General features: G+C 38.2%; 2 protein-coding genes across 2 annotated transcripts; one reads left to right on the forward strand and one right to left on the reverse strand.

The window, feature by feature from the left end:
- The first annotated feature begins 205 nt into the window (after window positions 1–205).
- Window positions 206–5,088, forward strand: LOC119727372 (kynurenine/alpha-aminoadipate aminotransferase, mitochondrial-like). The gene is made up of 12 exons (XM_038199240.1): window positions 206–461; window positions 843–936; window positions 1,936–2,004; window positions 2,364–2,496; window positions 2,616–2,693; window positions 2,845–2,957; window positions 3,089–3,248; window positions 3,475–3,557; window positions 4,018–4,114; window positions 4,316–4,442; window positions 4,683–4,900; window positions 4,998–5,088. Exons 1-12 carry the CDS (start codon window positions 395–397, stop codon window positions 5,058–5,060), a joined length of 1,302 nt encoding a protein of 433 aa, XP_038055168.1. The 5' UTR covers window positions 206–394; the 3' UTR covers window positions 5,061–5,088.
- Window positions 4,898–12,612, reverse strand: LOC119727370 (acid-sensing ion channel 2-like). The gene is made up of 10 exons (XM_038199238.1): window positions 11,814–12,612; window positions 9,894–10,064; window positions 9,463–9,636; window positions 9,135–9,259; window positions 8,764–8,951; window positions 8,474–8,618; window positions 7,039–7,095; window positions 6,743–6,896; window positions 6,270–6,361; window positions 4,898–6,145 (listed from the first exon to the last, which is right to left on the reverse strand). The coding sequence occupies exons 1-10, from the start codon at window positions 12,131–12,133 to the stop codon at window positions 6,054–6,056; spliced, it is 1,518 nt and encodes a 505-aa protein (XP_038055166.1). The 5' UTR covers window positions 12,134–12,612; the 3' UTR covers window positions 4,898–6,053.
- Between the last annotated feature and the right edge of the window lie 222 nt (window positions 12,613–12,834).

The raw sequence follows: 12,834 nt of genomic DNA on the forward strand, positions 1-12,834 counted from the left end.
CATTTGCAGCCGCGGAATTTTCATCCAAGGGGCCAGTTTTATGAGCATAGTCACTGATCCGGGGAATACTGCCCTGCAAATCGTTCATCATTAATGCATGCAGGCGTGGATGGCAATCATGCATAAATAAGGCAGCTGGTGACCCATATTATTATCAATAACCTAATTTTTGTTCACGTTTTTTTGGCTGCACAGCCCACGTTCATGTAATACAGTATGAACTAGTCACGTCTTTCCTGTTCACTGTTAATTGTACTGCATGTACGTTGCTGTTTATGCTTGCTCCAGGTCTTATAATAGAACTGACTACTGGCCTATTCCCTAGGCTTCTTCAAGCGTCTTCATATGTTGTGAAATATTTTCAATTTAAATTGAATATTTGTATTTATGCACCATGGATTACTCGCGTTTTTTAAATGCATTAGTGCAGGAGATGGAGCCGCCTGTCATTCAACAAATATGTGAGTATATAGTGCGATTTCTTTTAATTAATATTGAAAACTTTTCAAAATTAGGGCCATTTCGTCCAAAAACTGAAATGTTTATTTTCTGCCTGGATCCTTTTATAAAAATGCACCATATGCCTAGTAACGCGCAGGTTGCTTGGATCCAAGTTCAGTGACTGGCTGGTTCAAAGCATCTTAAACTTGGCAGATGGAAAAGACGGGATGACACCACATGGGCGGGTGCCTAATATTTGCATTAATTCCAACATAGCCGCCGCGTCATATATACATGTATAGGCAAATCTTTTAGGTACACTTTGTTTGGACGTATTCCACAATAGTAAAATATCGGCAATAAAAATGACCCAGAATATTGTAAATCCCTTTTTCATACAGTCGGTTCGACACCTCTCGATGTGGACCGAAGTTCTTCATTAGGAATGCCCAACCCTGCCATATTTCCATTTAGTAATGCTACGTTCACTCTCAAGTGAGTAGACATACAAGATCAGGTCGAATTAAGGAGCTATGTAGAAAATGTCAAAAAGCCACATGAGTACTTGTACTTATGAACAGCATGGATAACCAATTGACCTGGCTTTTCCATCTGGGCCGATGTTTCCGAATATTAGCTCATCATGGATTTAAATTTGCAAGGCTAAAACTTCCGTTTGATTACGAACGTCCTTTTACATTGAATATGTCATCTGTGTGGAAATATTTTCAATAAAGGATTTTTTAATTAAACAAAAAGGATTAAAGCATCACTATCATGTTCATGTGCGACTAAAGAAGTCTTAATTCTTTGACTCAATTTGTTTCTGAGCGTTTCTGAACCAAATCAACAATAATATGGCTCGCGCTCTTCGCATAATGGACACAATAGAACGTCTTTTTTTACTAGTATAGGACGGTTTTATCGATTTCGCTTAGCTTATGTTTGACTAGTTATTCTAATTTTGTTCGGGCGGGGGGTTAAATATTTGTTGGGAATAATGCATTACATTCACCTGCAGTCATTAATTTTGTATTAAAGGCATTTCGTTTACATGAATACACATGCAGTACACGGTGTTGTAATTACGAGGCTTTATAGTATAGCGGTGATAGAGGTGAAATTTAATAAGATTGTAATAATTATATGCGCTTATATAAAGAATATTATACAACTAGGCCTAATACATTTTTTATGAGTGCACTGGTATAAGTATAATTTATGAAGTCACACGTGGAATTGAGCATGCCATCTGTCACCACATGAAACTTCTATTTGCATGTACTGCATGCGGAATGGAACTTTTGTTTTTGCGATGCGGCTGGGTCGTGGGATTGTTAGGCGAATAATTCAAGGACGGCTTGAGTTTTTCAGGCGTTGTATACAATTACATGTACATTCAATGGGAATTAACTAATTTGGTTGAATATTAATTCCACGTACGAAAGGCATAATAATTATGTCTGCAATATGTCTGATGATTGTGCATTGTAGGGATGGAACTCGGATGCAGATTACAGAAGAAGAGATGGCTAAAGCATTGCAGTATGGTAAAACAAAAGGGTATGTCATGGGTAAAACAATGGGTAAAACAAAAGGGTATGTCAAAATATATCACGGTGATCAGGGGAGAGGTGAAAACGACTGAAATGATGAGTCTCTCATTATGCATGAACCATCATGGAGATAACATATTGTGTTCTCAAAATTTACAGCATTCACGGAGCTAAAATGTCATCAGATTAGTTGTTAAGCACCCATCTTTAGATTTTGAGTACTTTTGTTGCTTATTATGTAAAGAAATACATGTACAGAAAATGCACGACTACTTTATGGAAAGAAATACTGAGGATGGCCCACCCCGTCGGTTCAATTATGCTGTAAGCTTGCAGTAAAGTGTCATTCTTTGATTGTGAATGCAGGTTCAGCAAACTTCTTGATCTGCTGTGCAAGATGCAGTGTGAGGAACACCGCCCTCCCACGGCAGCTCTGGGGGAGGGCCCAAGCAAGATGCGTTTACTTATGACTCCTGGAGTACAGATGGCTCTGCTTACGGTATTTATGGGGAAATTGCCAAAATGTGACAAAAGAGACTTTGTGATCTTATGGCCCAAATGAGGCCAAAGGATGACTTACAACTTTGATCTCCAGGTTTACTGTCTTATTCCTTTCAGTTTGGTCTGATGTGTTCCAACGGCAAGGCCCCGATTCTTGTCAACGTACCATCTTTCGCCATTGTTTCAGCACCACTGGTACGCAAATCGGCTTCATTGTCTACTTAGTAATAATTTCAACTATTATTGTTGTCATTATTGTCAATACGAGCCAGTAAACCGCTGTGAACGTTTTATGGTTAATCCTTGAGGATCGGGAATTTTAAGGAAAGGTATTTTATTGGCATAGATCAGTGCAGTCAGCGAGGTGTTATGCGTGGATATCGATGCGGATGGAACAAATCCTAAATCGTTGAGAGAGAATCTTTCAAGATGGACACCGCAAGATGCCAAGAATCCTGAGTAAGTATATACAGTCAGGATCTAGAACTTTACAAAAATTAAAAAAAAATTAAAAGGTAAACTGTAGGCCTACATTTTTTATTAAATTGTTAAACTTTTCACGATCATTGATTTTGATGTTATTCTATCAGGTCAGGTATCCCGCGTATCCTATGGCTCAACCCAACATGTAACAATCCAGCCGGTGTCACCACCTCAGCAGAGAGACGCAAAGAAATCTATGCTATTGCCCATGAGTACGATCTTCTTATCGTGGAAGATGATCCGTACTATTATCTCCAAGAAGTCATGGTGAGAATTGGACTTGTCTTCAATGTGTGCATTCGGAAATGAAATTTATTGCGCTATCAATATTTTCTGTTCATCTACTTTAGTGAAATGCACATTGAGGTTTCAAAGTCGAATATAAATTTTGGGATTTGTTTTGGTATTCTTTCTCTTTTTATCTACCAAAATTTACCATTCCCCCCCCCCAAATTCAGCACCTACGTAACCATTATTATTTCGATTTCTGTAGCCCAGGGTGCCAAGCTACCTGTCTCTAGACGTAGACGGAAGAGTCCTGCGATTTGATTCCTTCTCTAAAATCGTCTCACCGGGGTAAAGACAACGTAATTTCCTGGAAAACATATATAGGAAGCAACTAGTACTCACTTTACCAGCCACCCACCCAAGTCGAGAAGTGCATACATTTTCGCATTATCCTCACCGTCAAATCCGGCCGAGCCCCGCTCCGATACGCTGTCACTCCCCACGGCCGTGCCAGGCCAGTTGCTGAGAACATACCTGCACACAACCACACACGTTATTGACAACGAATGACAATACCAATCACTGAAATGACATTTATTTGGTTAGCATTCCTTGTTCACCTCATTGTTAATTGATCACTTCTAATTCTAACAAAATGTTATAAAAATGTGGCACTGTTACATTACCCAAACATAATCTGCTTAGAAGTCAGCATTGTTCTTCATTTGAATTAAATGCTCATTATTACTACGACACAAACCTGTTAATGTTTTCGCTATGAATTGACATGCCCTTTTTGCTGTTGTAGTTTGCGATGTGGATATATCACTGGACCCGATGCTATTGTAAAGAAGATTGAGTATGTTTACATGCAGGGCACCTTCCACACTTGCGTCATGTCCCAGGTGAGGTGCTCTTTTCCTGTCATTTCCTGTCATCTGTATGACAATTTCAAATTTCGATATCACCATCCTCATTGGTCACACATGCACCATTGTCATCGTCACCGCCAAAATCGTCATTGCCACTAATTACTTTGTCGTTTTCCACTTCCTAATCGTTACCGCCAGTCGTCTTTTCATCTCCATTGTATCGCCCCATGCTAGATGATCATATACAAGCTGCTGAAACACTGGGGTGCGGCTGGTTTTGAAGACCACGTGCAGAAAACCGTCGAATTTAACCGCCGGAAAAGACTGCATGCGTTGGCGATGGCCGACAAGTGGTTGATAGGTACTTCTATAATGATTAAAGCCTTGCAATTTTTTTTCTTGCGATTTATATTTGTGGCTTTCAACTCCCTGCAGAATTTTAATCACCAATTAATGCAAGTTTTTAGAAGTATCAAATACTGAATTCGAGTGCATGGTCACCATGAGACAACTGTTAAACGCATGCTCAAAATTGGGATGAATTTTAGTATTCCTTATCTCCCTCTAATTCTCCGGTCCACCATTACGTCAATATCCTCAGGCTTGGCTAAGTGGAACGTCCCTCCTGGTGGCATGTACATCTTGTTTAGAGTCTACGACACAGGGCTAACGTCATATGAACTCAACGACAGACTGATCAAGTTACACAAAGTCACCATGGCCCCTGCATCAGGATTCTACTCAAGAGAATCCCAGTCAGAGGGCGTGGCTACCCTACGTGTTTCCATAACCATGGCAGATGAGGAGTCCATGGAAAAGGTAAAAAGAATAATATTATACTGAAGTTTGTTTCCTGTACTTTCTTTGTCGTTATCAGTGAAAATAACAGTAACCTGGTTTATGAATATTTTCACAGGCAATCAAGGGACTTGGCAAAGTGATTCAAGAGGCCAGAAATCAGACAAAAGGAAAGAAATGAAGAAAGTAATTAAGAAACTAAACAAAAACAAAATAATAGGAAGGGCAAAAACATGCCTTCTTGTCAGTTTATGCAGGCTGATGTACCATTGATTTCTATAGAGTGCATGAGATTGTAGCTTCGCTTTTCAAATAAATTATCATTTTCTCTTGGTAAAATAAGTTAAACAGGTATTTGTATCGTTAATTTTTCTTCATTTTATATAATTAAAGGTACTATTGTTGTTATTAATCTATCAAGACATAAAATAATATACCCTATGTTATGCAAGGAGGTCGTACAAACTTAGTTCTAAAATTTTTTTTTTTAAATCATACAAAAGTTATACTAGTACGTGTATTTTTACTAAATGCTTGAATACAATCACAGTTAGATGAAAACAATATTAAAATATAACATTTGGGTTACTCAAATAATGAAATTTGAATACTTACATATTTAACTTTTACTTTTATGAACCAACACCTGTTGTAACGAAAGGTACATTTATTTTACAATGGATAACCATAGACATTTGATTCAGCACAACAAACTATAGTCGCTCTACAGCGATGAACGTCTTTGTGTCGACTCCAACAACAAATGTAATTTGATCAGATATGCCTAATGATTGAACTAACGGTTAGTGAATGATATGTTAACATTTTAAGCGGTGTGAAGGCAGTTGTGTTGCCGGACGAACTTTGTAGTATAGGCCTATCCCCTATAGCCAATGTTATGCAAGCCCAATTAGTTTAATTTAACAAAACAGGTCCAAATTTCCGCATTATTTCATAGTTAAAACATTACAAAGGAAAACGTACCTTTTTTATGCTATCCTTTTACGAGATGGGATATGTAACCATTTGGCTTGATAAGTATTTCTTAGTCGCTTTACTTATCACTAAATTACTCGGCTTGGCGGTCAAAAATTTCCTTTCGGCTCCGCATGTGGTAACTAGGAAAGCGCCCGCTAGAGTAGGATTATGCAATTACGGAAAGCGCCCTCTGTAGCTAGTAGAATGCCTTGCGAAACACATCCATGAGCTCAAAGATTGTGAGGATACTGACCCCCATGAACAAACCCATGGAACCCCCGATGTCACCTAACGAAAGAACAACCAACTTAAGTTTCATCGATTAAAAAGAAACAAAAGAGAAGAACACCAAAACCAAGCAATTTATGTTTCCAAAAAAAAAAAAATTATAAACAGATATATAATTACTTACTGAGTAGACCTTCCAAGGTGTAAGCGGGCTGTTGAGTAATCTGTGTGTACTTCAGTTCCTCAAAATATACCATCAACTCTAGTAAGTTATTTCTGAAAGACGAACAAATAACAACGTGACTGTAATCATGTATATCAACTTATATTTTTCATACATTAATCATCTCCAGGCGAAAAAGTTGAAATGTTTGTTAAACGTTAATGAGAAGATCTGTGTAAGAACTTATTATTTCACTGCAATCGTTAATGTTTATAGATTTAGTTTTGTCGGTATGTTAAGTTTTTAGTGTTTTATTCTGTTTCAACTTAATACTGAGATATTTCTGGAATCAAATGGGTTTCTTAAATTCATTATATATTGCACGCAAATGCAAAGAAACCAATTTATTTAACCAAAATAATCAAAATCTTTGCAATCTTAATTTAAGCACATAACGGATGTTAATGGATGGATTTCGGTGTTTGAGCCCTAACCTCGAGTAGTCCATAGACATGTTAAACTCTTTATCCATTGCCATGGCAACGTGTCTAGCAGGAAAGATCCCGGATGACAGCATCGTGGAGTACATGGTTCGCTCGCATGGCACTGGGCATGCGCAGTTACTCTCAAACGAGCTGATGAACATTTCTTGCATAAGAAATAGAATAATAAAAGTTCACTGTGAGTTCCGAGCTTGGTGCTTGAGGGCGCTTTAAAATGTTCGGCAAGAAAATCCTTGTCATTTATGTCACTGTACAGTCTGTCTGTCTCTATGATGTGAGAAACTTACCCATCTGTGGATTCAGGCAGGTTTGTAATTGATGTGGCGAACAAACCAGAACATCTCCTGAAAGTCATGAAATAGGTATTTTTCAGAAATTAATTGTTTTCATTAAATACATTAATGATTTAAGGCAGATATTATTATCGGTTTTGAGTAATGTCGAGTTTGTGGGGTACAATTAATTTGCATGTGAAAAAAATATATAAGGGTTTGTGTTAATGCAAATGATTCATTAATCTGAAGGCCGACCATGGTGTTAGTGATGGTTTAAGTTTGGCCGAAATAGTACATTACATGTTGCCAAGCAACTATATGAATGAAGACGGAAGTTCCAACGATTAGAGGCGGAGAAAAAAATACCAGATCCTCTCTGAAACAATTATCAGCATCGGATGGAAAAATCAACTAACTGCTAAATAAACACAGTTCAGCGATGCCGAATAATAAACTGTTTCTATGTGGTGGTGATGCTTAAGTGTAATTAACATCGCAAATGATAGAAAAATTAAGTAACAGTTATTGAATGGATCCATGACTGGGTCACACTACTTAGCACAGCGCAGCCTGTCAAGAAGGGTTTGCTGTGCAACGTGACAGACCACAGCAATTAAACCATTAATGACCAGACTTAACGCTCAAAATACAGTTATGCATGGAGTGGAGAGATACAGCATGAACAAATTAGACAGTAGTAGTAAGAGAGCAGCCATTTTGCCAGAACAAAAACTGCGTCACCTCCTCGAGGCCTCCACCCCTCCTTCCATGCACACTTGTCAAAAAAGGCATCATGCCGTTGGGGTTGCGATATCCTTACGGAGAAACAAAGGTAACAAGTAGAGAAGAAGGAAATGACTAGACAATCTAGCTGAAAATACTAAGTGAAACAAGTTAACATATTAGGATTTAATTGAAGTAAAATAAGGACATTAATATTGAACTATGTTATTTAGTACATGGACCAACACATAATGTTAACAAAGTTCATAGCTAGTTGAAGAGAAAAAAACCCTGTTATTTAACAAAGAATTAATTAAAAAACAAAGTAGTAATTAAAGAAACGAGGAAAACGTATAAACATCAAAGTCAATATATGTCAGATGCTAAAAGATGTAAAGTCAAAATATAATATGTTTAATTAATTTAGTCAAGTAAGTAATATCAAAAATAAGTTTTAGTTTGTTAGAAAAAAAAGACAAAGGAAAAAAGGAACTCCTTAAACCCAAAAGGTAAAGCTGTAACTATTGTGTGTTAAATTGTGTCAGAGACCAGGGAAGCAACAAGTGGCATTTTACCGTGTTGCAGTGTGATTTGCACGAGATACCAGCGGATTCCGCGAAATTGCGCGGGATGTCAGCGGATTCCACGAGATGCCAGCGCATTCCACGAGATTGCACGAGATGGCAGCGACTCTATACGAGATTTAGGGTTAGGTGTAACATACCCGGCATGAAGGCGTCTTTGCAGCGACACATCTTGATGACGTAATCAGCTTGGCAATCCAATATACACGCCATGACGGAGTACATCTCAACGTGTTTGAGTTGCTTACTGCCACACTTACCGTAAGGATGCGGCTGGTTCTTAATCTGAAGAGAACACAAATGTTACAAAGATGGATGGCTACAGTCATTATTATAACAACAGTAAACGATGTTATCAGTTTCGTCACGTTCATAATCATGCATCTTGCATCAATCAGACACTTATAGAATCGGTTATGATGAGCAATACCTTACTCATAGATACTTCAGCGAGGTTGTATGTGCCTGGTGACAGGGCGAATCCCAAATCCTTCGCCATTCCTTTAGGTATATCATCCTGATGATGGAGCGATACCTTCACTCCAACTGAATCACGTGGTCCCGGCATATACTGGTCCGTCTCTACGTTCAGTCGCAGGCGGAGTCCGAACCGTGAACCTGTCAAACGCAAGTGCAGTTGTACTTAGTGATAGGCTTGCTTAGTTTTGTAGATGTGATAAGATTAAGATTCATTATTAACTGATGATTGGTGATCAAAAAATAGGAAACAAAACAACTTAGTTGGCATTTGATGCTACTTTGTTCTGCAATGGATCATTTTGGTGGACTTTATGGACTTACCTCTATGTTTAATGCGTCTGACCGCCATACCTTTGGTACGAGAATTAAAAGTGTGGCACATACCAAAGTCAGTCAGTATTGAAATGAAATCATCGTGACCACACGGCTGTCCTTGCCAGCTACATCTTTACACCAAAAATAAAACAGAAATAAAGTACATTATAACAAAATAAAACAAAATAAATTTTAAAAAACATCAACAAAGTGGTACATGATATTTGTCTCAATGTTATCCTCAATTTCATAACTGATTCTGCTCATCACTTCCCGCTGAGCAAAAAAGATTATTAATCAATTATTTCAAAATCTGCCATATAGAACAACTTACTCCAGTATCATATCTTCCTTGAGGTGTCCAGTATCCATATAGAACTGATTCAAATCAAAGTCGTTGAATTTCATGAAATCAGGCTGTGTCTGGTTAGAGTTCATCATTCCTACTGGATATGCCAAGTTGATGAACTCCACGAACTCTGGACCGTACATCTCTACCGCACTCTTCCTGAACAGTCCAACAAAAAAGGAAATTTAAATCCTCAAAAATCAAACACCATACATGACCAACATGCCAATTTAGTGTTTCAAAAACGTTTTATTAAGACCTTTTTGTCTGAATAACAACAAATTCTAACCGGAATTTGTATTCAGGTATAAAGTATATTGGCTATGATAAATTAATTTCAGATACCGCTTCAAAAAGAAAGCTCGCATGGGCGACCTATAACATCCAGATATACCTGTTAATATAAATCTACTTACTTGAACATATTGAAATTGCAGATGGTTACGGATGGGAATTCGATTAGATCGTCTGGGTAGACCACCTCGACATTCACCATGACGGGCCAGGATTGGAAATAAGTGATGCTCTTTGCAATTTGATATGTCACCATACCCAAGCCAGCTAGCAAAAGGCATAACCACATCACCCTGGGAATGTTTGGAGGGAAGGGGGAATTCAAAGGAATCGTATTATAGGAGTCCAACAACAATTCTTTTCCATTCCATACCGGGTTGTAATTTATAATACAAATCTGGCCGGAAACAAAATATCCCCAAATTCTCAAAACGGAATGGCATTGTAATTGCTGCATTCTCCTCGTTTGTTTTATGGTGATACTGCACCAACACTTTGCAACCACAGTCCTGCTTTATCGATTAAAATCTAGGATAAAAAAGTCAAATCAAACTAAGAACAATGCATCCGTCTTTTTTCTTTGAATTCATAGATTTATTCATTAGGTTTTCTTTTGTATAATTTCGTTAAGTTCCTTAAGTATCGACATGCTATTAAACATTTACTTGTTTTTGCAAGGGAAAACAGACTTCCGTGTGACAGGACTACCCTGAGATGAGATTACCCTCTAATAACATACGCATGCGTAGATGAGATCCTACAGGTTGTCCAATAAAAGGGTTTTTGCTCAGCACGGGTAAAAGAAACATGCGACCCTTGGCAACGAGACGACTGCTGAGGCAAGCTCGTTTCTCAGGGTAATCGATCATCAGAATCAATAGGAACCGAGCGAATTGACTCTTCAAACTAAAACAAACAGACCAACGAGTCAATACATTCTGCAAAGATCACACAGAATAAATATGATTCACGTAAGACGTGGAATATTCCTAAACCGAACGATGAACAACTGCTGTTAATGATCGAGTTTATTTTCTTCTATATTTCTTTATAATTGTTCGAAGAAGCAAATTACCATGATTGATTACAAAGAAACTTACAAAAACAACAAAAGGTATATAAAATTTAATTATCTGTTTCATTCATGCAATTTTTAACGAAAGAAGCTAGTGTGATCAAGTGACATCGGGGTTGCAAAATCCTAAAAATTGTGGAACTGTTATTCAGATACAGCTGGTTATTCAACCATGCAGTTATGCAGTTCATGGTACTTTTTCAAAGAGCTAAGATTTTATGCAAATTAGGTCTGAGGAATAATCTTCTACATCATGCACTGTCCTTTACCCAGGGTCAGTACCCGCTACACTTTATAGAGCGCAAACACACAAATTTCTGAAGCTACAGCACAGGTGTCATTAAATTTTATTTGACAGTTTTCAGGCTATCGAACCGCAAGAAAAGTACAATCAGAGCATGATGGTCCTGTTCCAGGTAGGACAGCTGTACTACCTCCACAAAAGAAACATTGCAGGGTTTTGCACTTTTCGTCATTCTCCAAGCCATTATGAGGGTATTGCCACATGACTGCCAGCAAATAAGATTGATATCTTATATCAACGCAAGTAAATCATACCGGTTTTCCTCTAATAAATTCGTGCGCGCATGAAACCTCTTGAATTAAGATTAAACAATGCAATAAAAACAAATACACATGTACTTAGCTTTGTGAAAAGCGTTGACTCTGAGTGTGTTAATTTGGGCAATCCGGCGGCCAGTGCAAAGCTAAATTAATATCGATGAGTGGTTTCCGAATTGACACTTTGATTGATCTGTGAACGTGCCTTTTTACTATCAGATCTTTTCCGAGAGAAAAGAATAAGTCACTCGCACATAGGAACAAATAATCTCGCATCCATATAAAATCTTTTAATCTTTTGGCATTGGAATTTGTTCTACGAAAATCAATCCTTCAGCTCCTGTTATCAAATTCATTAAAAAAAAAAATGTTTGACAAAATAATTAGATACAAAAAGCGAACTTACTTTCTTCCTGTTTGGACCTTATCATCCACCACATTCTTGATCCCAACCACACTTGTTTCATCCTTCAAGGCTGTCTTCAACCTCAAGCTAGCTCCTTGAGAACCTCGTCTCTTCTCATCTGTGCTCATCTTGTAGCCAACCTCCCAAGTCTGTTGTCTTGTCTTGGTGGCCTCGCCGTTTGTTACCTCACTGAAAACCTCACGCGGTGCCTCAGTGCCTGAGGTTTGATTTAGAACCTCACCGGGAAGCGGTATCACATCCGCATGACAATCCTCAGGCCGTACTCGGCCAATTTTCTTAGCAAGTTGTTCTACTCTCATTTTGTGTGATGAGAAATACAAGCAGAGCTTTCGCGCACCTGAAGTACACCCAACAAATTGCTCGTTTCCTGATAGTACAGCAACGCAAACTCGTACGTTTCAATGGTTAATCTTTAACCATTGGTTAATTTTGCCGTCAACAAACAGGACTAATGATATACTGCACTTTTGACGAACTGTTACCTGGTTCATAGATATTACTCGGTAAAACGATGAAAACCAGTAAACGTCGATTGTTCCAGCGGCCATAAAACACTGTGAAAATAGATATACTTCAATTCAGCTCAGAAACGTCCAAACAATCCTTGAAACATGCGCACGTACACTGGCCTTTCTAACCCCCTCTTACATCGTCATTATCGGTCGCTAACATGTCTACAAAGTGATGCCAATGGGCCACCGCTAGATGCTAGATGCTACATCACTGATGGACACATTATGATTACGTCACACCCCTGTACTATGTCAAGAAATACCTCATGATCCTCATGATCAAAATCATTCAAAGATATGCGATACATGTCAGCAATTTCTACAAACACTGCCGAAGCTCAAAGAACTACGAGTCAATATGATCGAAGGACAACTCAACTACAGTTATATTTGAAGGACATGTATCTTGACAATTTGAAATATTTAGTATTTGGGTACGACCCGGACTGCGCATGCTCTGGTAAATTATTTCACGGCGTGCGCTCTGG

The sequence above is a fragment of the Patiria miniata genome, unplaced genomic scaffold (assembly GCF_015706575.1).
Source record: "Patiria miniata isolate m_02_andy unplaced genomic scaffold, ASM1570657v1 HiC_scaffold_20, whole genome shotgun sequence".
Taxonomy (NCBI): domain Eukaryota; kingdom Metazoa; phylum Echinodermata; class Asteroidea; order Valvatida; family Asterinidae; genus Patiria; species Patiria miniata.